The 27,537-nt window shown below is 40.4% G+C and overlaps 1 protein-coding gene across 2 annotated transcripts; it reads right to left on the bottom strand.

Annotated features, from left to right (window-relative positions):
- Nucleotides 1–1,476: 1,476 nt before the first annotated feature.
- On the bottom strand, nt 1,477–27,371 carry si:ch211-1i11.3 (mitogen-activated protein kinase kinase kinase 5). 2 transcript variants are annotated; one of them, XM_038710868.1, is made up of 28 exons: nt 27,035–27,371; nt 26,793–26,932; nt 26,262–26,449; nt 25,969–26,137; nt 25,390–25,496; nt 25,053–25,223; nt 24,096–24,208; nt 23,683–23,842; nt 23,318–23,468; nt 22,980–23,084; nt 22,617–22,666; nt 22,107–22,202; nt 20,444–20,528; nt 19,984–20,117; nt 19,203–19,330; nt 15,608–15,744; nt 13,065–13,170; nt 12,739–12,896; nt 9,909–10,110; nt 9,524–9,692; nt 9,031–9,196; nt 7,830–8,015; nt 7,595–7,700; nt 4,109–4,358; nt 3,760–3,872; nt 2,494–2,591; nt 2,314–2,390; nt 1,477–2,118 (listed from the first exon to the last, which is right to left on the bottom strand). In XM_038710868.1, the coding sequence occupies exons 1-28, from the start codon at nt 27,369–27,371 to the stop codon at nt 2,022–2,024; spliced, it is 3,999 nt and encodes a 1,332-aa protein (XP_038566796.1). In that variant the 3' UTR covers nt 1,477–2,021. The 2 variants fall into 2 exon arrangements, with proteins under 2 accessions (XP_038566796.1, XP_038566797.1); XM_038710869.1 differs by lacking the exons at nt 1,477–2,118; nt 2,314–2,390; nt 2,494–2,591; nt 3,760–3,872 and having other exon boundaries at nt 4,179–4,407.
- Between the last annotated feature and the right edge of the window lie 166 nt (nt 27,372–27,537).

The following is a 27,537-nucleotide window of genomic DNA, read 5'->3' as shown; positions in this document are numbered from 1 at the left end:
ATGGGTAAAATTACCTGCTGTAGGTTTGACAGATATCTCAGTGACAGATAGCTGGACACACAGACATACATACATATATTGGGTGGGAAATCCTCTAATTCATGAAGGGTTTTCAAATTCAGGATCAATATTAGAACACTATACTGAATCAATTTTTTTTTACATACTAATCATTATCATATAGAAATCTCACAATTGAAAATGTTTTTCCTATATAAAGATAATACTTCACACAATTAATTTATTACACAAACAACATGGAAGCATGGGAGGACGGGAGTGGAGTGAGGATACATGATTGTGTCGGAATTGAATTTCATTGATAAAATCTGAGTATTCATTTCCTTTCTGATACCATAGAAGGAGGACATAGAAGGAAATGCTGGACTTGATTTATTGTCGTCCTACCTTCTGATTTGTTCAGCATTCTGAATTATTGCAGAGGTAAATCACTGTGAGAGGTCTAATAAGTCTTTTGGCCAAAGTGGATGGAATGTTTTTTGGACCTTATGATGCTAAATGAATAAATTATGTCATACATTTATGAACACAGGAAAGCAAAATGCCAGTTTTAAATCATAGTGGGAGTTGCTCTTGTATTAGGCTGCAACACACGGCAGCCTATTTTGATTAGCTTGAGCGCATGTCAGATGAGGGATATTGAACATTTAAAATGTAAATATATTTGAAATTATCATTGGGTTTTTGCTGCATCTTCTTTTGCCTCGTTTGTTGTCCTAGACAAAATTATGGCATTAAATACTGTATATTATAATACAATATTACTACTATCTTTAGTAAGTGCCATAGTTATTATAGCCAACCCCAGTCTCTCAATGAAGTCGTATATCTATTGACAGAGCACTGGAACTGACATTCATATGGCATTTAACAAGCTTATAAAATATAAAAAATAATGAGCTTAAAAAAATAATAAACACCCTCAGGACCACTGACAGATTACTAGGCAATAATGACACACTGGAAAAAACAAATCACATGTGACGTTTACAAATGTCTTTATGTGCAAAACGTTCTGATCCCGATCCCCGTTTATTTCCGTTCGTAATATTACTCAAGCCCAACTTCTAAATCTTAAACCCAAGTTTTAACACTTGTACCTTTTAACGCTTGTACCTTAAACAAATGAGGACTAGACAAAATGATTAATCAGAAAAAGTCACTCACCTAAGTAGTCTGAAAAAACAAAAAAAAACGTAGACCTGCACAGAAGTGTGGCTACACAATAAAACACACACATAGCACAGACACATACAGAGACACAGACACACAAAGCCAATGTTGCTGTTTCTAAGGAGATGTCAACATTGTGAAAACAGATGAGGAAACACGTGTGGAATTTTAAGACTGTTCACCACTTCATCACTTCTTCCAACCTACGTCACCCACTCAAAAAACAAAACAAAAGTTCCTCTTTGTTACTCTGTTACAAACAAAACCAACAACAAGCCAGTCTGAGAAGATTTAAGGTTCCTGTTTATTATCAGAATGAGTTTTAACAGGATATACAGTACAAATAATGTGCCCCCCACCCCGAATGAGAGAGACATTCATCTTAAATATAGTATACCCTTAATAAGTTAGGTCCTGCTATGTTTTCTGTAATACACAGTAAAACAGCATCATCAGAAAGCACCATTAAAATAGCTTTAAACACGTTTGCTGGCAGACAAATCAGTACTACTACTACAGGATACTACTTATTAAGGCATAATTATAATCTCACTTGCCAAAGCTCTGAGAAAATGTAAAATAAATGCTGGCAAGATCTAAGTTAATATACAGTTAGATTCTGCCTTAATATGCACAAAAACTGTAAGAAGGGGTCAGTATCTTGAAAAGAAAATAGAAAATACATTCACAGTTCAACCTGTTATCTATCCTGCTTTACATCAGTTCCCTGCAAAGTCAGATATGGTCACAGCTTCCTCACTTCCTCCAGAGGACACAGGACCAGCCTGTCAATAAATCTGTTCTTTGATGTACAACATCAGCAGCAATTAAAGAAGAGTGTTCTTGCTGTCCTCATTGTGTGTGCTGAGCTGGGTCTTCTTGTGAGCTGTGATGGCTGCCCAGATTCGACACAGCATGCCACCTCTGGAACAGCAAGTTTGGACAGATTTAAATACAGTGTTACAAATGAGCTATCCCAAACACCACCGGGGCTTTCTGATGAAATTCAAACTAACGAGGTAGACTGCATCATTTCTACACCACCATCTCTGAGGGCAGTCCCTTCCTACATTTCTGCATGGACAGATGGTGTGAGGGTGATGTGCGGAGGCAGCTCACCTTATTCCACAGTACATCAAGTCATCCCTGGAGGCCATGTAGAGTAGACAGTCCAAGGTGAACTTATGAGAGAGCAACTAGAAAACCAGATCACATAGGTGTGGATTAACAGTGGGTAGATGAGTAATACCAAAGCCCCAGGAAAAAAACAAAACAAAGTTGATCTTGAGTTGAGTTTACCTTATGAATTGTGTCTTGGTCTACAGGGATTGACTTGAGCCAGCGCACCAAAGCCTTCACTTCTGGATGAGAGCTTTTCTGTGACGGCAATTCACCATCTATAATGTACAGAGATTACAACCATTCAGGCAGCCTGGTGCAAATTACAGACATGCTATATCTCATGGTGTTGATAACACTTATCGTGTTTCCGCAGGCATGCTGTGTAATCATTATTCAAACAGACGAGTCAAGTTTGAGCACATTAGCTGATGATCCGATGGCCTACACCTCTGACACAAACCAGTCAGGCAGAAATCCGGAGCCTGAAGCTGAGGCGTGGAAGAGCCTGACTGGTTCAAGTCTTAAGAAACAGTTAATGAGAACCAGTCAGTGTACTGATAATCCACATAGGGCTTGGTCCATTGATGTAATACTGGTCATGCCGCAGCTTGCTCTGGTTAATCATCAGACTATAGGCTGAGCTCTTACCATCTGTTGGATGATGGCTCACTCGCAAATTAAGGTAAATGAAAAAGCAATTTTAGCAAAATTATTATTATATATTACATATTCTCCATTTTAACTTGGCATATTTTCTTTGCCAAATATTACAAGGAGGGGGAGTAACAAACAGACTTACTTTAACTGGATTTAGCAGTTTGATGATGAATGTTTGTTTTAACCTGCTGGAAGTACTAAATGGGTAGGTTTCAAGATACCAAAGTCAAAGCTACGTGAGAAGACTATGTTTTTCCCAGGGTATTTTAATATATATGAGATATTGAGAGGGTATATTCAAAAGTGACTGTCTTTTTAGTTTCCATGGACAGCGCTCCCTTACTGAACCACAGTGCAGGGGTACGTCCTGTTAAGTTACGCTGTATGGAGAAAACACTGGCAATAAACCTACACGTAACTATCAAAACGAAGATGTTGACTTGATTTGGCTAATTGAGACTGCTCAAAATCTCATTAGATTTGGCCAGCTTAAGAATCCATTTCTGCAGAGAACGAGGACTGTGGAGGTTTCCTACAATTGTTGTTTGCACTGCTTCCTCTGCTTGACCCATGAATGTCTCAACATACATGATGTGATTATTGTATTAAGATAGACTTGAAACTTTTTCTTTAACAATTTATCTAAAACCACAGTATCTGAACTGTGCTGCAAAACAGAGACATTCTTACGTACACTTTCAAACCCACCTGGCACTCATACCAATGTTTTTGTGCTATCTACATGGATGTATGGAACTGTGTGGTTAAAAAAAAAAAAAACATTACCATGAGTGACTGCTGAATTCCTCAGGGAATCTATCTGTTCCTGTTTCCTCTGGACATAGTTCCTCAGTAGCTCCTGGTACTCTCTCTCCTTCTCATTCAGCTGACTCAGCAGGCTGAAACACAGCCATCATCACTCAGCAGAAAGCAGTGCAACTCAAAATTCTTATTAATCACAGCGTGCTGTCTATAAGCCAGTGTTAGGTCTTTTTCACAGCACAAACATTTCCTTTTATGTAGCCTTGAAAACTAAATACTTCACAGACATGACAATAATAGTAGTATATTAAATCCATTTCAAGCACAACATGAACATGAAAGCTTCATGATAAAGATAACAACTAAATTCTACCCTCTGGTCTGTAGTCGTAGGTCTCTCAGTTTCTCACTGAGGGGACAGTTGGTGCTGAGGACAAGGTCTGTGGGGTAGTTGGGGCTTGCTGTAGGCTGAATCTCATTTTTGGTTGGATGGATCTGCTGCGTGTCTGCTGGCGCCTCCAGCTGGTCAGGGACAAGAACTACAGGAGTGTCTGGGTCAGCACACAGATCCTCAGGAGTGCTGTCCTCCATCTCAAATGAGGACTGCATCTGGAGTTTCAGCTCTGAGAGGCAGAGAGGGGAGTGGTGGGAAAGAATGAAGAAAGCATAGGCCTACACAATGAATAAATAAACAACATAAATTCCCCAAAAGTAAACAAACAGGTAACTAAATAAATTAATAGATGAACTGGATACACAAGGAGAGAAACATACAGTCCCCTCCAAAAGTATTGGAACGGTAAGACAAATTCCTTTGTTTTTGTTGTTCACTGAAGACATTTGGGTTTAAGATCAAAAGATGAGTCTGAGACAAGAGTTCAGAATTTCAGCTCTTATTTCCTGGTATTCACATCTAGATGTGTTAAACTCAGGACATATCATCGTTTGTATTAGACCACAGCATTCTTAGGTGAGCAAAAGTAATGAAAAAAATAATCTTAAAGTAAAGTCTTTAATATTTGGTGGCATAAACCTTGATTGCAATAACTGCCTCCAGCCTGCGACCCATCGACATCACCAAACTGTTGCACTCTTCATTTGTGATGCTATTCCAGGCTTTTAACGCAGCTTCTTTCAGTTCTTGTTTGTTTCGGGGTGTTTCTCCCTTCAGTCTCCTCTTAAGCAGCTCTACTGGGTTAAGGTCAGGTGATTGACTTGGCCAGTCTAAAACCTTCCACTTTTTCCCCTGATGAAGTCCTGTGTTTTGTTGGCAGTGTGCTTTGGCTCATTGTCCTGCTGCATGATGAACTTCCTCCCAATTAGTTTCAATGCATTTCTACGAAAATTGGCAGACAAAATGTTTCTGTACACTTCTGAATTCATTCTGCTGCTACCATCATCAGTTACATCATCATCAGCCTGTTCCAGAAGCAGCCATGCACGCCCAAGCCATGGCATTACTTCCACCATGCTTCACAGATGAGCTTGTATGCTTCGGATCATAAGCAGTTCCTTTCTTTCTCCACACTTTGGCCTTTCCATCACTTTGCTAGTGATTAATCTTGGTCTCATCAGTCCATAAGATTGTGGTACAGAACTTCTGCTGCTCATCTCTGTACTTCTTTGCAAATTTCAACCTGGCCTTCTGATTCTTCCTGCTGATGAGTGGTTTGATCTTGTGGTGTGGCCTTTATATTTCTGCTCTCTGAATCTTCTTCCAACAGTGGATTGTGATACCTTCACCACTGCACTGTGGAGGTTGTTGGTGAACATTTATGTTTTGGGGATTTTCTTCACAGCTCTCATGATATTTCTGTCATCAACTACTGCTGTTTTCCTTGGCCGACCTGTTGGACGTCTGTTGCTCCGTACACCAGTAGTTTCTTTCTTTTTCAGGACATTCCAAATTGTTGTGCTTGCTATGCCCAATGTTTGTCCAATGGCTCTGGTCAATTTTCCTTCTTTTCTTAGCTAGACAACGACTTGCTTTTCTCCCATAGACAGCTCTCTGGTCTTCATGTTGGTTTATCCTCTTTAACAGGAAATGCAGTCTTTATGGGTTTGAACCAAAGATGAAAACTTATGCTGCATCCGAAAAGTAAAAAAAACCTCCTTTCCTAACCACCTTTCCTTGACCTCGATGGAAAATGGCATGAGGTCAAAGAAAGATGTGGAGGAGAATTCATAAGGACTTGGGAAAAGAAGGCCGCGGGGCTCAGAGAATCCGACTGCTCTTTTCTAAGCAACGTAATTATGCGGCGGCAGATGTTACTGACGTGGCCTGCCGTGATGAAACTACAATGTTCTGAAGATGTACTACAAAAAGCGCATCTTTGACACTGCATCCGTGTTGTTGTAATGCAGGCCATCTAAAGATGGACAACACGGTGGAAAATATTACTTCATAACCAAGATAGCAAAAAGGCAGATAAGGTAGCCTACCAGTCACTAAATAATGGACAGGGTTGTCACATTGAGAATGCTCACACTCACCCTCCTGCCCACCTATAGGCCTATTTATCAACATGAATCCCAATTGTATGTAAATACAGTGTCTCCCACTGAATAACAGCGTAACTGTGGCGAGAGAGCGAGAGAGCGCGCGACGGGGCGAGAGGAGACGCTGAGAGAATATATGCGCTGCGCGGAGCTCTGTGATCAAATACGATTTTACCCATTTTAAATTGTTACAAAATCAATCGGAAATCAATCTGTGGCAATCAGCGTTGATAATGTGGCAGGCCACCACTAATAAATCAGTGTGTGGGAAACTCCTACTGTAGAGGTCATCCAGCTTGATCTTTGCCTTTATTAAAGGCGAGGGTGTCGGCATCTGTGACTGAAGTAAAATCCATAAATGATATTGCTGGAAATACATAACGTGAGGCTACATGGTGCAACATAAATCCTCACTTTGATCACCTTACAAGACAGCTCGCATGGGTCTCAGTTACTGGTGACAGTTTAAGATATGCATATAGCAAGTTATGGCATAAGAGAGAAAAGTCTTAATAGCCAATGGTAACTTACATGGTGATCAACCTCCTTTATCCATCATGGTTGGTGATTTACAGTATTTATTTTTTATTGTAGAAAACACTTTATGGCTTTTTTCAACAACCTGAAACACAAAACGGTGTCGAAACAATATTAGATTACAAAAAAGCCAAAAGAAAACAAACCAAAAGTAAGAAGGTAATTGTGAGTCTTCATAATGTGCTTCATAATATTGCAAGGATGTTGCTAAATGTGGTCGATGGATTTTATCGTTTGAGTCTGAGAACGTGCGCCGCTTTAAATGTTGCCACCGCAAGGAATTGTGGGATGGCATTCTCTCCTTTCCTTTGTAAAGGATGGTCCGGTGTACCCTATGCTAAAGGAGATATGAAAGGAAGCATTGAGGCACCTTTCCTTAGCTTTTAGAGAATTCAAACAGCTCTTATCATGGCTGCCACGGAAATACTTCCGGTTTACTTCACTCAGTTAGGAATCTTCCTAAGCAAAAAAGACTTTTCGAATGCAGCCTTAGACTAGTCATGCAAAGTTATTTAATGTTTGGACAATCAACCTAAAAGGCAACATGTCAGTCACGTGTTCCAATAGTTCTCACTTGAAAAATAGGTGGGTTCAAACAAAGGGTGTTATGTCCTGAGTTGTTTAACACATCTAGATGTGAATACCGCGAAATTTCTTCAATGAACAAAAACAAAGGAATTTGCCTTACCGTTCCAATACTTTTGGAGGGGACTGTATAACCTGAAAGCCGGTTGACAATGTTACTTCCGCAACAACTCATGCCCCTATCTCCAAGGATTTAACCCAGACTACTGAACCTATACAGTATGAGATGAAGCTTTACCTGGTAGAAGCACAGTGATTGCGTATTGGACTGCCTGTCTCAGTAGATTGTCCAGAGCAAACATCCAGTGAGGTTTCACTTGCTGTTGCCTCAACACCTTCTTCACCTACATACAAAGCATAAAGTTTAACACAATAGACAGAAGAGTGATGTTCCACCCAAAAATCTCACCAAGCCCATAGCTGACAGCAGTGTGCACCGGGAAAGTCTGTGTGTTGACTCTGAAGTGACTTACTGCATCTTGGAAGCTGAACAGCACCACCTGTAGGCTGTTTGGTGATACTGCAGCAGAGAGCAGTGTGGCTCGAAGGTCCAACAGGCGACTGGTCAACTGCTTCCTGTCTGGAGAGCGGATGTTTTCTCGCAAGCAGATAATGAGCTTGGTGATGTGCTCTGCAGTTAGCGATGATCCCTCACCATTCTTTTAAGAGAAAAAAAAGATTAGAAAAATAAGCATACTGTAATTTCTATACTATCTCACAAGTAGGGGTAAACCGGGGCAAAAGTTTTTCAGTATAAAAATAAATCGTGTTTATATGTCAGGAGTTCCTGTTGGGACGAAAGTAACACTTTTGTCCCACTACAGTGACCACAAGTGTTTCTTTTGTCCCGCTGTTAATGCGGTGACTTTTCTGTGTGTTGCAGCATTTATTAAAACATGTTTATGTCATATTATACCAATATGCCAATAGCGTGGGTCAGAAAGACAGAGGTTTAATTCAGCCAGATGTTTCTGAGAAGGCGTTTCTGGACATCTCTATTAGAAACATTAGTCTCAGGTCAGCTGATAAAGTTGCAAGGCATATGCCATGCAACTTTGTTCAGATAATGCAGGAGGAGGACAGAGATAATAACAGAGTGTCTGATATTTATTTTGGCCTGTCTCTTAAGGAGGTCAGTGTAGTAGGTGTCATTAAAAAGCACTCAAAATGCAGATCACTCCTTACACAGTGTTTTCATGCTAAATACTATTTTCCAGCAAGTGTTGCACTTTGTATCATTTCTGTCACTGTGATTACAGCATTACACAGACGTGGTGATGCTGTGTTGTAATTAGCACAGTGCCCTGGGAATGATGCTGCCAAAAATTCCAGAGAGATGGAAAAAGACTTAAGTAGAAAAAAGTTTTAATATAGTTTAATTTAAAAATGTGAATGCAATTGTGAATGCTGCCCAAACAGAACATGACTTTAATATTAATATCTACATCTGAGAACATGACTGCAACGTATAGTGATAAAACCAAATAATTCAAATTAGGAAGTAAAATAAACAAAATAAGAAAAAATTGTGTATAAAAGTGTCTTGGCACAGTGCACATGATCGAGATGACACCATCTGCGCCTCATTTGAGCCAGGAAAATCCCTGACTGTGAGGTGAATATGTTATGTAGGAAGTCAATGGATTTCACAATGTTCTAGTTTTCTTCACCCACCTGAGGCACAGATTCCTGTATATTACAGACGACAAGACTGATGTAGTCAGTGAGGACTCGGTGCAGTGTGGCTCTCCTTTCACTGTCCTTTCTCAGCATAAAAAGACCAAGATTCTCCTCTGTTGAGGCTGGACTGCTCATGTCTGATGTAGAGTCGTCTGGTATTCTGGACAGTAGGGGGCAATAAAGAGATCAATCACACCAGATGAACAGATATAGATTTAAAAAAACCCAAGTGATTTATCTTCTGAAATGAAAATACCTCGAAAAATAAAATTAAGATATGTATAGAAATAATTAATTTGTGATTTACAGGTTATTTAATAAGTACTATAAGGTTAAATGTAGACTGTTTACTCTTTTTATACCTACACAGGATGTAGTCTCACCAGAGTATCTGACTGAAACCTCAGTGTGGTTTGCCACGTACATAAGATCCTGTAAAACCATGCAAAAATTATAAGGTTTTCTGTTGAGTAATAATCTAACTTACGACAGGAAACTGCTAGTGATGGGTGTGCTCTCTGAGTTTTCATCTGCTCTGAGGGTGGACTGGGGCCTCCTGAGGTCCAGGGAGCCGGACAGGTCGACTGAACCCGAGTACAAATCAGTGTCCTCCACAAGGATGGAGATGGGTACAGACAGGCTGCGTTGATAGTCAGCTGCAAAACCCAGCGAGATTGTGGTTAGATATGAGTGTTAAAAATCTCTGACATTTACCAGGTTTCATAAAAACACCTTTCGTAACAGGTGCAGTAACAACAGAGGCTTTTGTAATGTAAATAGTTAATATAAACTGGTTGATGAAAACCAACAACATATATGAGAAAAAAAGAACAGTATGTGTCAGTATAGGCTTAAGTGTACTGAAGCTTTACCAGAAGAAATGAAGTCTTTAGGTTGTGATTCCTGCAGGGCCTTGGTCTTCTTCTTGGGGGATGACCTGAGGAAGGTGTCCTTCAGCAGCTGTGCGGCTGTGGCTCTGTCGTCTGGGTTTGGCACGAAACAGGTAATTATGAAGCCCTTGGCCTCATCTGACATGCACTCTGGAACCTTGGGGTGGATCTTAAACATGCCCACCTTGATGGGATTGTTTAAAGGTTACTAACAGAGCTAGAAGAAGTTTATATCATTTAAATCTGTGTTTAAAGTGTTAATTTAAACAACTTTAACTTTGGATTGTGTGTTATGAAAGAGAAAAGATGGAAGTTAGCACTTAACAATATGGAACACAGATTTAGGTACAATAGCGCGTTAAGCTTAAAGCTTTAGTGTGTAAGTTTTAGTGGCATCTAGTCTAGTGGTGAGGGTTGCGAATTGCGTGTGTTTTGTTCTGTATGTCTTTATGTCCCATGTACATATTATTTCTCTTTATGCAATAAAGATTTAAGGAGGAAAAAAATATTCTGATTATTGCGACACTACATGAATCAATGACCATGAGTCACCCCTCCCTTTACAAGCGCCCAGGAGAAGCTACAGTGGCTGACACGCTCCGTCAGCTCTTGTGCTAAATAATACGTGTGGGCCTCCATTTATCCAAATTTGTCTTCTTTCTTACTTCTAATAAACCAGTCTACTACTACTACTACTACTACTAGCTCTTTGTAAATATTTAAGGTAGTGATGAAATGCACTGTTTAGTGCCGTTTGTCTGTTTGGGCTACTGTAGAAACATAGCAGCGCAACATGGCGACGTCCATGTAAGAGGATGCGCGGTGTATGTAGATAGAAATGTGTCATTCTAAGGTAATAAAAACATAACGGTTCATTATGTAAGGTCTTTACACACCACTGAAAACATAATCATGGATATTATATTGCATTTCTGTCAACAGATCCTCTTCAATATTACACACTGAACTTTTAAAGCTAACATCAACATGATAACATACTCACAATAACAATGCTAACATGCTAATGTTTACCATGGTAACGTTCTTAGTTTGATGTGTTAACATTTGCTAATTATCACTAAACACAGTACAGTTGATGTGTTTGGGAATGTCATTAGTTTTGCAGATTACATTTACCTTACATTTACTCATTTGGCAGATGCTTTTATCCAAAGCAACTTACATTTGAGGAACAACATACAATCATCAACAGAGCATCAGCAATAAATTCTAGTAAGCGCTAATGGCACATATGGGGTCAATAACTAGGGAAAGAAGTTAGAGTTAACAAAAAGTGCAATTAATACAAAATAATTGTAGGGGATAGAAAAAGAGCACAGGAAGTGCATGTTAGATGTTATGAGTTAGAGGTGTTATAAGAGGGAGTGTTCTTGGAAGAGATGAGTTTTCAAGATTTTCTTAAAGTTAGAGAGGGACGCCCCTGCTCTGACGGCATGTGGCAGCTCGTTCCACCATCGTGGTGTCACAGATGAGAACAGCTGGGACTGGGAATGCTTTGTGTGAAGGGATGGCAGAGCCAGGCGGCGTTCGTTGGAGGAGCGTAGTGGCCGAGAAGGAACGGAAACTTGTATTATGGATTTTAGGTAGATGGGTGCAGACCCAGTAGTCACTCTGTATGCAAGCATTAGTGACTTGAATCGGATTCTGGAGGCCATGGGGAGCCAGTGGAGGTCACACAGCAATGGAGTGACATGCATCCGTGTGGGCTGATCAAAAACCAGACGCGCTGCTGCATTCTGAAACATTTGTAAGGGTTTCACCACACAAGGTGGAAGAACCGCTAGGAGGGCATTGCAATAGTCGAGCCGAGAGATAACCATGGCCTGTACCAGAAGCTGGGTGACATATTGAGTCAGGTAGGGCCTGATTTTTCTGATCTTATATAGAGCAAAGCTGCATGACCGAGAGACAGCAGCAAAAGGACTGAAAAGGACAGCTGGTCATCAATCATGACACCCAAATTTCTCACCACCCTGGTTGGAGTGATGGTTTAGGAGCCAATTTGTAGTTTGATGTTATGGTGGATACATTGCTTGGCTGGAATGACCAAGAGTTCAGTCTTAGAGAGGTTTAGCTGAAGTTGGCAAGCCTTCATCCATGCAGATTTGGCCGAGAGACAGCGGGGTCGTCTGGCGGGAAGGATGGGGAAGAGTTGCGTATCGTCTGCATAGCAGTGGTAAGAGAAGCCGTTTGAGCGAATGAGAAGCCGTTTGAGCGAACCACCAGTGAGGTGGTGTAAATTGAGAAGAGAAGGGGCCCTAGCACTGAGCCTTGGGGTACCCCATGTGGAGAGGCAGTGGGAGGAGGATAATTGTCCTTGCTACAAAACATTGTAGGAACGCCCTGAGAGGTAGAATTCGAACCACAGTAGTGCTTTACCCGAGATGCCCATTGCTGAGAGTGCGGATAGGAGGATCATGTGACTGACTTTGTCAAAGGCAGCTGATAGGTCAAGCACGATAAGAACAAAGGATTGGACTGCAGCTTTAGCTGACCTTAGGGCTTCTGTTACAGATATTTGGTAAAAATATTTTTTAACAGACAAAATTTTTTTGGATCTGATGATGGCACTAGATCCACAGTGTCATTAAAATTCATCCCGAGGCGACTGTACAATATTTTATTGCAATCTATCCAATAGTTATTAAGGTATTTCACTCCAAACCCATAGTGACTTTTGATTTTTCAAAACCCAACTGATAATATTTTATTTAGAACTTTCCTTTTATGAAAACCCCACTATCTGCATATACATTATTAACATACATAAAATACAAGTTTCCTTATTTACCTTGAACATGGCTGCCTGAGGACTTCCCAGCTCATGGAATGGTGGTTTGCCTGTTGCCATTTCTATAATAGTGCACCCCAGGGACCAGATATCAGCCGGCTTCCCATAACCCCGAGGTCCTTGGTCTATAATCTCTGGGGCCATGTACTGGAGAGTTCCTATTAAAAAAATCATAAAAGTGATTAAAATGCAACTATAGTTATTAGTTACTAGAAAAAGTACAGTATATTCTTATAATGCAGGGCAATATGTAAATGGGGAACACTGTATCAAAGTGTGTGAAACAATACTGAGTCATAAATGTTTTGAAATTCACAGCATCTTACCAGTAAATGTCTCAGTACATGGGTTGATCCCTGCTAATCGTTTGGAGGTTCCAAAGTCAGAGATCTTCAACACTCCACTATAAGTGTTAATCAGTACATTGTCACCCTGCAGCAAAGACAAATGACCTACACTGAGATGTTTCACAAACACTACAGCCTTTTACCATAAAACTAGTATGAAATTATTCTAGAAAGTGAAATAAGTATTAAGGGTGCTCTGATCAGGATTTTTGTAGCCGCTAAATAGAAGCAGTATCAACTGATACAGATCGCAGTTCACGGGGTCTATTTGAAGCCTTGCATTATTTATTTATTGATCTATTCTTAATAACATTATATATTCAGTATTAGATGAGACAGTATCATGAATTGACAACTGTTATTTATTGGCAGACAACATATGCAACATATTCATTGCATTTCACCGTTTCTCTTAGAGACCCAATTTAAATCAATGCAGCCTGTGCTTGGTCATTGGAAGCAGTTTATAGCTTAACAAATATTTTTTTTTTTTATTATTTATTTGCCACAAAATTACAGTGTAACATTTATTCTACTATTATCCACCTTATTTTAGTGTTTACTCACGAACTACTTTAATCTGTTCACCTTGCTTTTCCCAACAGTTCTCTTTCCTCACACCTACACCTGTCTCTTACTGCAAACACACGTCTTACTTCCCTCTCCTTGTATGTGTCTGCTCTGTTACAAGGTATGAGGTAGATTTATTTCACACAATACAACAGGTTGTAGAGTGAAAGTGAGTGTGTAACTCCCTTTTGCTGTGTAGCAGACAATATACATTTATATTATTATACTGTATTATTAGCCTACAAGCAATTATAAAAATTGTCAACAGAAATCAACTATAATCAATGGAGCAGTGCTGAGGATGAATTTGAGTTTAAAAGGCTGAAAGCATGGGGGGGAAAGCTGCTCTGCAGTCTGGTGGTGCAGCAGCAGAAACTTTTACATCTCTTCCCAGAAGGCAGCAGGGTGAACACGCTGTGGCTGTTTTAGTATCCTTTAAGCTCTGCGCAGACACCTCACCTCACCGATATCACTGATGCTGGGGAGATGGACCGATGATCTTCTAAGCAGTTTTAATCAATGCTGCAGAGCCCTCCGGTCCTGGGTTGTGCACATGCCATGCCAGAGAAATACAGTAGTTTTTTAGCTTTCTTCACCAGCGTGGAGATGTGAGACGACCATGTCAGGTTCTCTGTGATGCTGATTCCCAGGAACCTGAAACTGTTCACCTGCTACACCTCTGCTCCACTGATGTAGAGAGAAGTGTGCGTCTTTGTCTCCTTTTTCCTAAAATTAACGATGAGCTCCTTAGTTTTGCTGAGGTTGAGCAGTAGGTTGTTCTCTGTGTACCACTCTGCAAGATTATCAGTTTCCTCCTGATATGAAGTCTCATCGTTGTTTGAAATCCGGCAGATGATGATGGTGTCATCCACAAACCTCACAAAAGAGTTCTCTCAATTTCTGGGGATACAGTCGTCAGTGTTTCCCACACATTCACTTTACTTCGGCAGCCTGCCCAGGTTAGGCCACCCATTGTAGCATTTACCAGAGAAACACAGAGTGATTACGTTAAAAGTAGCGACACGGTGGATATTTTACAAGAGCGGACCAGGTAAAGCGACAGTGAACACACCAGTCAGATGTCATTCGTTAGTTACCACGTTGGTTTTGTTTTGATAGGCTACGTCATCAACACGCCTCCTCAACATGCAGCTCAGCTGCTGCTGTGAACGGAGTCGTGGGTGGAAGAGTCCAGAAGACCAGATCTGTTTTTTACAGCAACTTTATACAACGTAGACTACTACTGATGGAGAAAGTCACCAGAGCAGATATACAGGGAGAGACGGATGGAAAGAAGCGGGGCACGCTGATATGTTTGCAGCAGTGGTACGTTAGGTCTGTGCGTGTGAAGAGAACTGAAGGAGGCAGATTCAATAAGTGAGTGACACTTAAGATGGAAAATCTAAATGTAAAATTAAAATGGAGAAATAAGAAAAAAGTTAAGTTACTACAAATAGTAAAAACATGGCCACTAAAACAGACCCCCTCCCCTCCAGCCCCACTTATCAGAAAATACAGTACCGGGATATGACTTTTTGGTCCATATCGCCCAGCCCTAACTGGGGTCTGTTTGTGAGGAAACAGTTGCAGAGTGTTGTATTTAAACCCAGAGTGCTGAGTTTGCCAACCAGTTTCATGGGGTCGATTGTGTTGAATGCGGAGCTGAAATCCACAAACAGCATTCTGATGTAGGTGTTGTTTTACTCAAGGTGTGTGAGAGCTGAGTGGAGGGAAGTGGAGATGGCATCCTCTGTGGATCTGTTGGTTCTGAAAGTAACTGGTGAGAGTCCACTTTCTTTATTAACAGCGTCATCTAATCGACCTTCTCAGGGACCACCAATGAAACTATTTGGAATGAACATCGGCCAATAACAATTGGTGGCCGATCAATAGTTGCACCAGACCCTTAATAATTATTTGCCGCCCCTTTGTCCCTAGGGTGCCCTACTCACCTTAATGTCTCTGTGGACTATCTGATTGTCATGAAGGTATTTGAGCCCCTCAAGGATCTGTTTGGTGTAGAAGATGATGGTGGCTTCGTTATCTTTCAGAGGACCCCATTTGGAGCGCAGGAGAGATGACAAACTTCCTACAAGCAGGAATGGAAAATGATATGAGCCAGTTCATTTTTAAGAACATAATTCTGCAGTGGAAATGTTTATGAAAGCAGAGATGTGAACGAAACATAATGTCTACTGTTAGTATGACACTGGAAAATAAGTAATTTCTCAACATTTTCTCAGCTAAATCTGGCACTATCAAACCAAGATATAGATTGAAATCGTTCACATATCTTCAAATGTTTTTTCTGACAATCACGGCATTGTCTGAAGAGATTTTTCTCCATTGAACCGGGCGTCTTTGGAACCACCCACTTTCTTAAACTGAGTGCCAGATGTTACAGAATTGCACTTACAAATCTGAACACAAGACAGACACTGACTTCCTTTCGGCTTAATAAAGGCACCATCCTGTAACTAAGCCACAGTAATTTGCAGAATTGAAAGCAGAGGCAGAGCTTGTGTTGGCACTTCCAAAGAACCAAGGCATGACTTGTGTTTTTTTTCCCAAGTGAAAGTTTCTAAGAATATTATGTATGTATAATTATTACAACATTTTATAGATAGATAGATAGATAGATAGATAGATAGATAGATAGATAGATAGAGTACACACACACACACACACAATACAGTGTTGTGAACATACAGTGTGGATTTGTGCATTTTATATCAAATAATTTGGAGACTCCTCCTTCTCTCTCTCTCTATGAGAGAAGGTGGAGGGAGTTTGACATATCAACCCTCAACAGACAGCTGAACCGACTCCAAGGAGGAGGTGAAAGGCTTACTTTTCCTAAGTGCTGTTTCTGGGCAGTTTGATCATAAAACTTGCCACCTCTGATGCCTCAGCCAGATAACCCTTGGTGCCTGACTGTTAAAATGACAAAGAAACACTAACCAGAAATTACAAATAGCCTATCAAAACTCTTTTGGAAAGAGGGCAGGAAACTCTAAACTGCCCCCCATGCACGTAACCACCCTCTTTGTTTAATTACCTCACAAAGGATATTCTCCTCTTCACAACCAGTTGTAAATTCGTGAGGAACTCCAGGACACCTGAAAGACAGCCCTGAACTCTTTGTGTAAACAAAGAGTACTGTCTCCTCTAAACTCAAAGCATTACCTTGTTTAATTAAATAATTTTTTAGTTACTTGACTAGGTCTCTCCACTCCATTTGAGTAGTTATGTTACCATGTTGGTGTTATTTGTTGTTGAAAAGAATCTAAATAAGTTAATTTTGCAGCAAGGACCTTTCTTTATTTTATGTTGTAACCAATGCTTTGTTCCCAACACTTTCTGACACTTCCTTTAGAAAGGATATGATAAAGAAATGTCATCCTATACTCCAGCTGAAATTTAAGGTTAAATGACTAAATTCCCTAGCTCCTGAGCAGAAGGTTGTTTTACGGTTAATCAAAGCTATTGTCATGTAACCCGAGCTCCCCCAAGTGGACAAAATAAGTATTACATGCCATCGTCTGAAATGCCGTATAATGTATAAATGTCACTCTGTATTTATCTTGTCCATAATCTGATGCCATTCGTGTATCTTGCATATATTCTCTAAGAACGTGTAACAGCCAATATATCCAGTTCCTCTCATCTGAGGATTTTCTGAAAGGCTAACCTTAAGGTTGAATGTTTTCCTTTTTATCAAATGCTTAAAACTAACAACGGTATACCCGTTTGACAATTAAGGTTTGATTGTGGGAGGATATTTGATTACAATATGCACAAATTGATTTTTGATTAGACATATTAATAGTTAAAGACAAGACGGTCCCTCAGGAAACTGGAAACAAGCCCTCCCTCAGGGGAACAAAGGACTGCCCTCTGGGAACCGCGCCCCAACAGACAAAAGCAGCGAAGGCCCTTTGTTCGCTTTCAAGCCACACATGCAAAGCGCTGTGACCGCGATATTTCCCTCGTTTCCAGCAACTTGCTTGCTTTTATTTTGTTTGTTAAATCAGACCGTTAAGTTACACTTGTTTAATTCAAGAACGACCAACTTCTTTTTAAGCTTTATTCGTCGAGCTTACTTACACCGATCCTCGACGCCCGGGGCAACCACGTGACTGAAGTCAAGCCAGCCCCCACTTCGAAAACGACAGTCAAGCCAGCCCTCGCGCTGTTTTGCGATGCGTGTTTTTTCTAAGCATTACGGTAACATCGTGTCGCAGCACATTTCAAAATAAAAGTGAGCTTCTGCTGAACATAATGCAATTGATGTGGCAGACACGAATGAATAAATAAATAAATGCTTAAGACACCACAAGTATCTAAAGAAAATATTACATTCTCACAGAAAGCTTACAACATTCAGCCAAGATTCGAACTCATGTAAAAAGAAAACCTGTTTCCACTAACTCATTTCACTTCAAAGTGACAGCAGAACACCTCAGGGTGACAATTTGTCAATATCAGAGCAATCTGATGTAGTTATTTGAAATTACAGCCCTTGAAAATGTCTATTTTCACTGATTTTGCTGATTTCAAATTGATGTTAAAAGAAAACGTCCTGTTTCCACTGACTCATTTCACTTCACAGTGACAGCAGAACACCTCAGGGTGATCCTTTGTCAATATCAGAGCAATCTGATGTAGTTTTTTAAAAGTTACATCCCTTGAAAGTGTGAATGAATCTTGGCGAATAGCGAAAATATTACACACTTTCATTTATTTATTCAATCGTTTCTGCCACATCAATTGCATTATGTTCAGCAGAAGCTCACTTTTATTTTGAAATGTGCTGCGACACGATGTTACCGTAATGCCTAGAAAAAACACGCATCGCAAAACAGCGCGAGGGCTGGCTTGACTGTCGTTTTCGAAGTGGAGGCTGGCTTGACTTCAGTACCACGTGGGCCCGCCAGCCGCAACAAAGGACGAACAAACCTCTGACACGAGCCACTCTGGTCAGTGATGTATATATAATAGTCTGTTAATCCATTATCTTTAGTCCTTAAAACTCATAGCTTGCGTTCATTAGCTGCCCGTGTGAATCAAATTCTCCCCACAATAGAACCCCACATTCTCATTGTTTAGCCATTGTTTATTTGTTCGATTTGTATTTAGCCGCATTTATGGCACCTTAGTTAGTTAATAAATTTCACTGTAATCAAAGGAATTGTGTGTGTGTTGCCTAACTCCAAGTCCCTGTCATGAGAATTTACCCCTCGATATGAGACTGAGTGACTGATTTAAGATAATTAAGTGATTGTTAACTAACTGATCACTAGTGAATAATTGTATAATTATTAACCATACCCAGGGAATCTGAACAGTGAACGGAATCTCTGGTGGTGCCCCGCGAGATTTATGAATTAATATACTCTGAATATTAAAATTCATAAGTGTATTAATTCTCTTAAGTTTATTAAAATATAAGTAGAAATGCTACAACAGTGTGTGTGTGTTGATTTGGCTAAGGTTGTCCAGTAACTGCTCTTTGAAACTATTAAGTTAAAATTTTAGGATTCATACCTCCAGGTACTTCCTCCATGAAGATCTTGATGAAACCATCCTGGCTGACAGAGCCCAGATACTGGACAATATTTCTGTGTTTTAGCCTCTTGTGCAGAGCGATCTCCTCATGGAGGGGCTGTGAGTATCTGAGGAAGAGGAATAAAAGAGTTAGAGGTTTTGGGCAATTATACAACCCCTATGACAGTTCATTACATCAAAACATGTAGTAATCATATTGGATGGAGAAATACACACACAAAGAAACTCTACACACTGTAATCACAGGATATAACACTATGTCTAAAAAATCTGGATATATTAATATTGTGTCAGTCAAATAATGTTTATTTTCAAAACCTTAATGAGTGGGTAGAAAAATGTAGAAGGGTTGAACAATGATAAGGTTTGTTTTAAGTTACATAGTCAAGATGAGTCTATTGCCTAAACTTAAACTTTACAAACTTGAACCCACACAGTTTTTTCCTGTCTCTCTCCGTCTCGCTTCAGTTTACTAGTTTTACATTTGGATCATCACTACACACCGACTAATTTGACACAAATAAGAAGAGTGACATGAGATAAAAACTGTGCTGTGGGTGTGTGTTACATTTACTCATTTAGCTGACGTGTTTATCCAACGCGAAGTCTACACATTCATCCATCTCCCCCAAGATCCCCAAAGAGCAAAAGCATGTCAGCGAAATCTATCTCTGCCAAATCTTTTCCCATCAGGTACTACAGAGTGAAGCGGAGTCTCTCGAAAACTGAAAGAAAAACGGTGAGTGTTGGTTTCTCATACGTGCTGTCCTTCTCAGGGATTTCCTTGATAGCGATGCGTACTTGGTTGCTCAGGTCCCTCCCAGCATACACCACACCGTACGTCCCTTTACCAAGAACCACCTTGTCGCCATTCTCATTGGTCTCATAGATGAACTGTAGAAAGAAACAAAGACAGCATGAATGAGAAAGCAGTGACCGAAATTAGTAGCATCAGAGGACTTGTAAGCAATTTCACAAGCAACCACAAGTTGCAGTAGAGTGAGAGATGATTCTTCTTCTGAGACGAGTCTGGAATTCAGACAGTTAAAATTAATGTAAAATATGAATATGAATATGAATGTATTTATTTAATTTACACAAACAGACACTGCACACAATGCCCAAGTACATGGAAAACGTGGCACTGTGTCACGGGAATATTGTGCGAGACATAAAATAGAGCACATACTGTGTCAGGGGAATGAAGGACTGTGACTGACCTCTGGTATTTCCTCAGTTAGACAGTCCAGGTCCTGAGCAGGGTCTTCTTCCTGCTGAATCAGAGAGTTTACCAGCTCGCAGAAACTAGTGAGAGAACAGTGTGAGAAGATGTTATGTAGTTAAGAATATGCTGATATTAGAGCATGTGGTTAAATAAAGTTTCAGTGAATATCAGTTCAAGTAATGTGAATACCAACATTAGACGTGCCTGCAGACTATTGCCAAAGAATGTACCCATAAAAGGCAAACCCCAGTACGTTCAACTTGCTTAATAGAATCAAGAGACTTCACTGTGGCGTTCTTTACTAGAAGTGCAGAACAATTTTTTTTAATAGTTGGTCCCCATTTTGTTTATCTAGTGCACACGAAGACAAACATGCACAGGTGTGAGCATGTGGCAGACAAGATACACAGTCCTGTCATGGTAATGCACAAATAAACATAGCATTGCATCAACAATGGCTGTGAAAAAGAAGACTACTAGCAACAAAACTTGAACGTAGCTTCTGTGTTTTTCAACCTGGACCTTATTTTCCCATGTTTTTGTGTCTCTGTGACTAATTGGGGCAACCTTTTTTAAAATTGGTCCAGTATTGAGAAAGCACAGCAGCGAGAGGGCTGCAACGTAATCCTTGTGGGCAACTGCGCACCGTCAAAGGACGTCAACTAAAGTGCTTTTTTTGCCACCGACGGGCTCAGATTGTTATTCTTAGTGTGTCTGACAACATTATGTAAAGGATCCCTACACAAATGTCTTTAAAAAAAAAAAAAAAAAAAGAGTAAGATCCTTTGTGTTTAACCAGAAACAATTGCTTTATATCTCCCGTCAAAGCCAACAGACTCCGTTGACAAAAATAGTTACCTCTCTAGTCTACTGCTGTCTCGTTTGTAAAAAAAAAAAAAAAAAAAAAAAAACACAACAAAGTAACACAACACAAACAAACTAATCGAAGCTACCGAAGCAGCAGTAGACCAGCAACCGACTCCCATGTTCTGCAAGGTAAAATTACTGCTTTTATCAATGGAGTCTGGTGGCTTTGACGAGAGCAAAATAGTGGCTGTTTCTGGTTAAATAAGAAGGATCTTACTCATTAAAACAGGTCTATCTGTGTAGGGATCATTTATACAATGTTGTCAGACACTTCTCATAACCTCCCTCTCAGTGGAATTTGGATATACTCTGAGGGGGTGCAATTGCCCGCTAGGATTACGCTGCAGTCCGGTTTTGCTGCTGCAGACTGCAGCATGCTCACTCAATACTGGATCAATGTTTAAAAAAATGTTGTCCTAATTAGTCACATTGACAGAAAAACATGTGAAAATAAGGTTCAGGTTGAAAAATACATAAGTTACCCTTTAATTAGAGTGAAAAGGGGGAATACCTACAAGGCAACAAAGAAAATATGACTCATACAGTGAAACATCACAGTACTTTCTCCAGGCCACTGACTAGACTGTGAAGCTATTTGTTTGCCTATTTGTCTGTCAACCTCTAATTATCTTCTTGCACCCTGTTGTGATGGTGTGTTCATCTTTATCTAGCCAGTCAGTTAGTCAGTGAGCAAATAATTTGTACTTCCTCACACACACACACACACACACACACACACACACACACACACTCTGCCCCGCTGTATCTTTGCTAATTTTTTAGTCACTCACCCTTTACAGTGAGCCTCAGAAGGGAAGCAGAGCTGGAAGACATCCGAGTTGTAGAGGACATACAGGAAGCAGTCCCGCTCATCAATCTTTGAAACACTTTGGGGAGAAAAAAGAATAAGTGGGGTGGGAGGTGGGTTGATTAGTTCAGTAATTGAAAAAAGCTGTTTTCAATTTCCCCAAACATAGTATAATCTGATAAAGTTGTTTGCTGTTTTAAGTGACCAGTTGCTGACTGTTGTGGGTATTTTCCCAAGTGGCAAATCAACAGGCCAGACAAGGCTAAAGTAGACAGCAACACTGATCAGTAGCCAAAGAGGAATCAACAAATATCTGACAAACCAACGAGCTAAGCCTGAAACCATATTGACAGAAACAAAATCTGACTGACAGCCAAGGTTTCCCAGGCAAACTGTATGTTTTGGGCCCTCTCTCTTTTCTGCAGGCTTGATCACGCCCGCAAGCGAGAGCAGCTATTTGAGAGATGTTAGCACATGTTGTACTCCACTTTACCTCACTCCCCGAATTTCAGACGCTGGGAAAGTCCACTGGTGTAAGCCTTTCTGTAGAATGAAGAATGAAGTTAAAACACTATTATTACTAATACGCAGTGCATTACACACGGGAGAGAAGCTTTCATTTGCATGCGTGTATAAATGCAAGAGAGAGAAAGTCAGTACCTGAGGTATGACACTCAAAGAACACACCCACACACTCACCTGATTAAACATTCACCAGATTATATATCAGTGTTAGAAAAGTTGGTTCTTCTTTGTATTACGCAAATCTGCATTCTGTATGCATGACAGTTACTCAGAAACATGTATTCAGATAAGAAGGTAGCTCTGGGTTGGGGGGGATTGAGGGTCTTCTTACCGTTAAGGGTACAATGTGTTTCAACTGGACAGTGCGACTTTCGTCCTCCTCGCTCACACTCACAATGGCTGGTTGGAGGACTTTACTGGGCTCCAGAATGAGTACCTGAAAAGTAGCAATTCAAAATTCAATTACTAATATTTTATAATAGCCACTTTTATTTATCATAGGGGTGAAAATGGTTGTTCATCATTTCCTGACAATATCCCTCCAAATTTGAACAGTATTACAATATTGCATGTTAACCTTAAAATTATAATGGACAGAGCTTGGTCCCAGTTAATGGATACTAACGTCCAGAGTTACTGTTAGTGTTAATGTTGTCAGTGTCGTCTTACTGGGCAGCGGCTTGTACAGTCAGTGGGTTTACAGCTCTGCAAAAGTAGCTCCATCCAGAAATCCACTGTGTCCTGTTTAGGAGATTTCACCTCAGGTGGCTTGGCAACTTGACGGTACAGGATGTACGTCTCCATGATGGACGACATAAACCTGAAAGAAACACACTAAAATCATTAATCCACATTAAATTAATATGGAAATAAGCCTTTAAACCCTCTAAATGCTATCTAATCCACAGGGGTTTAAGATGTTTTTTAACAAACCAATCAAATTAAACTAATAAGCCCTACAATCTGAAGCTTGATGATCACACACTCTGATTTGCAATATTACAAATAATCAAGAACTGGGGCTTAAGCCTCACCAGGTAGGGGCCTTGAGCCTGTAGAGTTTGTCAGAGGCCTCGATGACTTTCCTATGTTCGTTAGCGAGGATGTTTGCTCCAAGGTAGAAGCCGACATCCCAGTAATCCTTCATCTTCTCCAAACTTCCCTTTCTACCTAGTAGGGTGCTTAGAGTCACACCTAAACACCAACATAATAACACAGAACAAAACAATTCATTAACAAATTCACATAAAAAAAAATCACTGCTGTATTTTCAAACTAATAGGCTAATCGATGCATCGATATATGATGGTCCTATGCATAGCTATAAGCTCATTATTCTTCCAGGGTGCTGCAGCTCACTGGTACATCATAAACTTGTATATTGTATCCAAATGATCAAAGAAGGTATTTGGAATTGATTCTCTCTGATAAAGAAAGCATTAAGCACCAATTTTGCGCAGCTCAATAGAAGTTTCAAATTCATGGCCAGCTGCCATCAGGAGGACCACGTTGTTGATGCCTGAGTGAAGAGTTGGCTCTGTCTCAAAAGCTTTTCCATACCTTTCAAATAACATAGAAAAACAACACTGATGAGTTATAATAGTAGAATCAGAATAATAATGATGCTGCAAACACGTACAAGCAAACACATACAAGCAGCAACAATCAAAAAAGAAGGTAATTATTAAACTGCTTAAAAGTTAGTTATCAAGCATCATAGTCCTAATTTCAGTGTGTAGGACTATATCCTAAGTGTCAGTCTTAGTGCTGATTCACGACACTTTGCTGTGCCGCAAACGAGATTTTGGATGACCAGATAGGCAAGGACCAATCACTGAATAGATTTCCTTATTTAAGAATATTCTTAGATAAATTCACATCGAATGCTGAAATTCCTAAGAGGTGTTTACATTCAACACAAATTTGATAATTAAGAATTTTTAAGAGAATACATTATGTACATAGGTTATGGAAACATTGGAAATGAAAGATAAAAAAGTTGATCTTTATGAGTGTCATCAGTTGCACCTACTACTCCCGGGAAGCTGTTTTTTTTAATGAATTGTGTTTGCTTCTGTCGGATTACTTGTTGGGAAGTTGATGAAACGCGTGACAATGTGTGGAGCTGTAAGTGCCATAATTTTTTCCATGACAATTCAGCTTATTGATGGTTGTGACAGGCCAAAATGGAAAGCGTCACCACAACCTTCGATTTAGCTGAAAACGTAATGCTGCGTAAAGTCAGATGACGTCCCTCACCATTTCGCTGACAAACACTATGCCTGCGCTGTCCAACTCCGCCTACGTGCATGTAGTCAAATAATTCAGAGACATTCTTCCTCTCCTGAAAGATCTGTGCATGTCTCTGTCTCCACGGTGCCATCACAAGCCCCTACCCCCATACCAATAGCAGGCCTGGTCTCTGCTGTGCTCATCAGTGAACCCAGAGCTCATGAACATGTCTTTGTAGATCCGTCCACACAGGCAGTAGACATCGGACGCCACCTCGCTCCCCGACTCCACCATAGGTAGAATTTTCTCCAAGGCCCTAATGCGATCTCCAGGGTTATTCCTCCTGATATGGGAAGATTGATGAGCTTTAACAAAACCCTTTATATTTTGTCTACACACAAGGCAAATAAATGGCCACATGTGGAGAATGGCACAAAAACAATAACTGAAACTAGACAATACATTGCAAATTAGTTTAATTACGTTTACGTGTAAAAACATCTGGGTACCTGTTTAGAGCAAATATATAATGAAACTTGATATTGTGATGTCCTGCTACCAAACACGTGGGCAGGTCGTCCAGAGTCTCCACCAGTTTGATTATGGCATCGTAGTCCTGAGAAAAGAGGATGCAGAAATACAACGTATTATTTACCATACTCTCATCTGATGACATTTAATCCCTTTTTTCTTTTACAACATTTAGAACTAATACTCATTTAAACCATAATGGTTGTTTTTGTTACTATTTACAACCACATGAAATACCTTTGTCTGCTTTCATAATGAAACATTTTCATGTAGATCCAAAGGCCTTTTTTAAATAAAACATAACAACAAAACAAAAACGCAACATTTTTAAGTTCTGGCAAAGTCAAGATTTGCAAGTTTATTTCTATAAACTTTTATTTTATTCTTTTTGCTCAAACAGAAAATTACATGTTATGCTCTGCAACCAATCAATTTCATAATATGAAAGATCACTGAAAGATGAATAAAGAAAATTATCATTGGCTGTAGCATATAACCTTTTATACACTGCTTGTAAAGGCATTTACTCACTTGCACACAAATGCATCAACACAAACCTGAATGTCCCTGTAGGACAACAGCAGGTTCATGACTATGTCAGGGGTGAGCAGCTCTACACTGTCCAGGCGTTTCTGGATGCGGCCCAACTCCTCACTCAGGGCTTGGCCGCTGAACCGCTCCCGTGCCATACGAATCTCATGCCTGATTGACTCCCGGAAGTACTCACTGTTAGCATAACAAAGAGGGGGGGGGGTTACAGCATTAGCAAATGCACTTGTAATCTGAGATGATGATAATGTTTTTGGCAAAAGATGAGATGGTGAAAACAGCCCTGCAGCGTATGCCTGACCTGGACTGAATGTGTACATTGTTCAGCAGATGCACCAGTCTCTCCACTAGCAGAGTCAACAGGGGCTCCAGCTGGAAACTAGGCTGCATCAGCTCCTTGATACCAGCCATCATTGCAGCATCACAGGCAAACGCTTTGCCCTGAGGTGACACCACGTAAGGGATGAACGTGTAACTTCCACACTGCTCCTGAAGGAAGACAATGCATGAGGCATACAGGGACAAATTCACAATGGGAGATCTTGAATGGCCTCAATGCACCTGAGACATCACCTGCCAGTTGGCAGTGTTTTGCTTTTACAACTTAATGTTTAATTTCAGTTAAAATCTTGGAAAAATACAATTGGTTTGCTCCAGATTTAAAATTACCTCTTCCCTTTAGCATAATACCTTTGGTTCTGGGAAATAGTGATGGGCATTTAGACCAATTGATTAGTCAACAAAATAATCAGTAGATTAATTGATAATGAAAATATACCCAAGACCTTATTTAACTATCACATTAATACTAATAAGCAGGGGTGTGTGTTACCTTGACAGCCTGTAGATCACTGTCTTGCTTGTAACAGTATAGGATTATGTTATTGGTCATGCTGAAGCTTTCTCTCACTCCAAGGTGATAGAAAAGTGAAGGCTGGCAGAAAGAATCACTCATCTCCACCACTGCTACATCTGTAAGGGAAATTTAACAGGGCGGGTCAGTTTGCGTAACTATAACTGCGTGTAGCCTATGTGCCATCGAAATTACTCCTCGGTCAGCATGTCTGCACTTGCCTGCGTTGTAGAAACTATCCAGGATATCTGTGGCGCCTAAGGCTACTCTCTCAAACGAAATGGTTTTGAAAACGGCGTGTGCGTCCGCGCAGGCTTCGTTCAGACATTTCAGGGATACGTTCTCCTCAGTCTGTGGCACTGATGCGTCCCCGTTGACTACGTATGCCACGGATAGCGCTCTGGTCCGACTCCGCGGAGAAACGATCTGTTTACCGGAGCCGCTGGCGCTCAGGTCTGTTGGCAAAGAGTCCTGCCACAAACTTTCAACGGACACCCAAACTGGGTCTTTCCTCTTCAGTCCGTGCAGGCTCATTCGCCTGCGCTCTGTCGTGTACATTTTCTGTCTGCTTTATTTATTCCGCTGCTGAAACTCGATGCATGTCCTTCGAAGCAACCGCGTGGTTGCTTACGATTCCCCAGGTGTGTCGCCGTCTCCGCCCACACCACATATTCACCAACATTCCCGATACTCCTGTCCACCCGCCCTCCTCCCCTCCACTGCC

Source organism: Micropterus salmoides, unplaced genomic scaffold, assembly GCF_014851395.1.
Source record: "Micropterus salmoides isolate LMB-PRFRI ecotype aquatic unplaced genomic scaffold, ASM1485139v1 Ms_hic_scaffold_11, whole genome shotgun sequence".
Lineage (NCBI taxonomy): Eukaryota > Metazoa > Chordata > Actinopteri > Centrarchiformes > Centrarchidae > Micropterus > Micropterus salmoides.
This window is presented reverse-complemented; position numbering and strand designations above follow the sequence as displayed.

What these genes read in the sequence shown, in the direction of transcription:
- si:ch211-1i11.3 (XM_038710868.1), bottom strand. Translation starts at nt 27,371, where the DNA reads ATGTACACGACAGAGCGCAGGCGAATGAGCCTGCACGGACTGAAGAGG. An exon ending in GTGATCTACAGGCTGTCAAG is followed by an intron (nt 26,450 to 26,792) that starts GTAACACACACC and finishes GTCTTCCTTCAG; the next exon opens with GAGCAGTGTGGAAGTTACAC. An exon ending in CATGGAGGAAGTACCTGGAG is followed by an intron (nt 15,745 to 19,202) that starts GTATGAATCCTA and finishes TCCTGCTTGTAG; the next exon opens with GAAGTTTGTCATCTCTCCTG.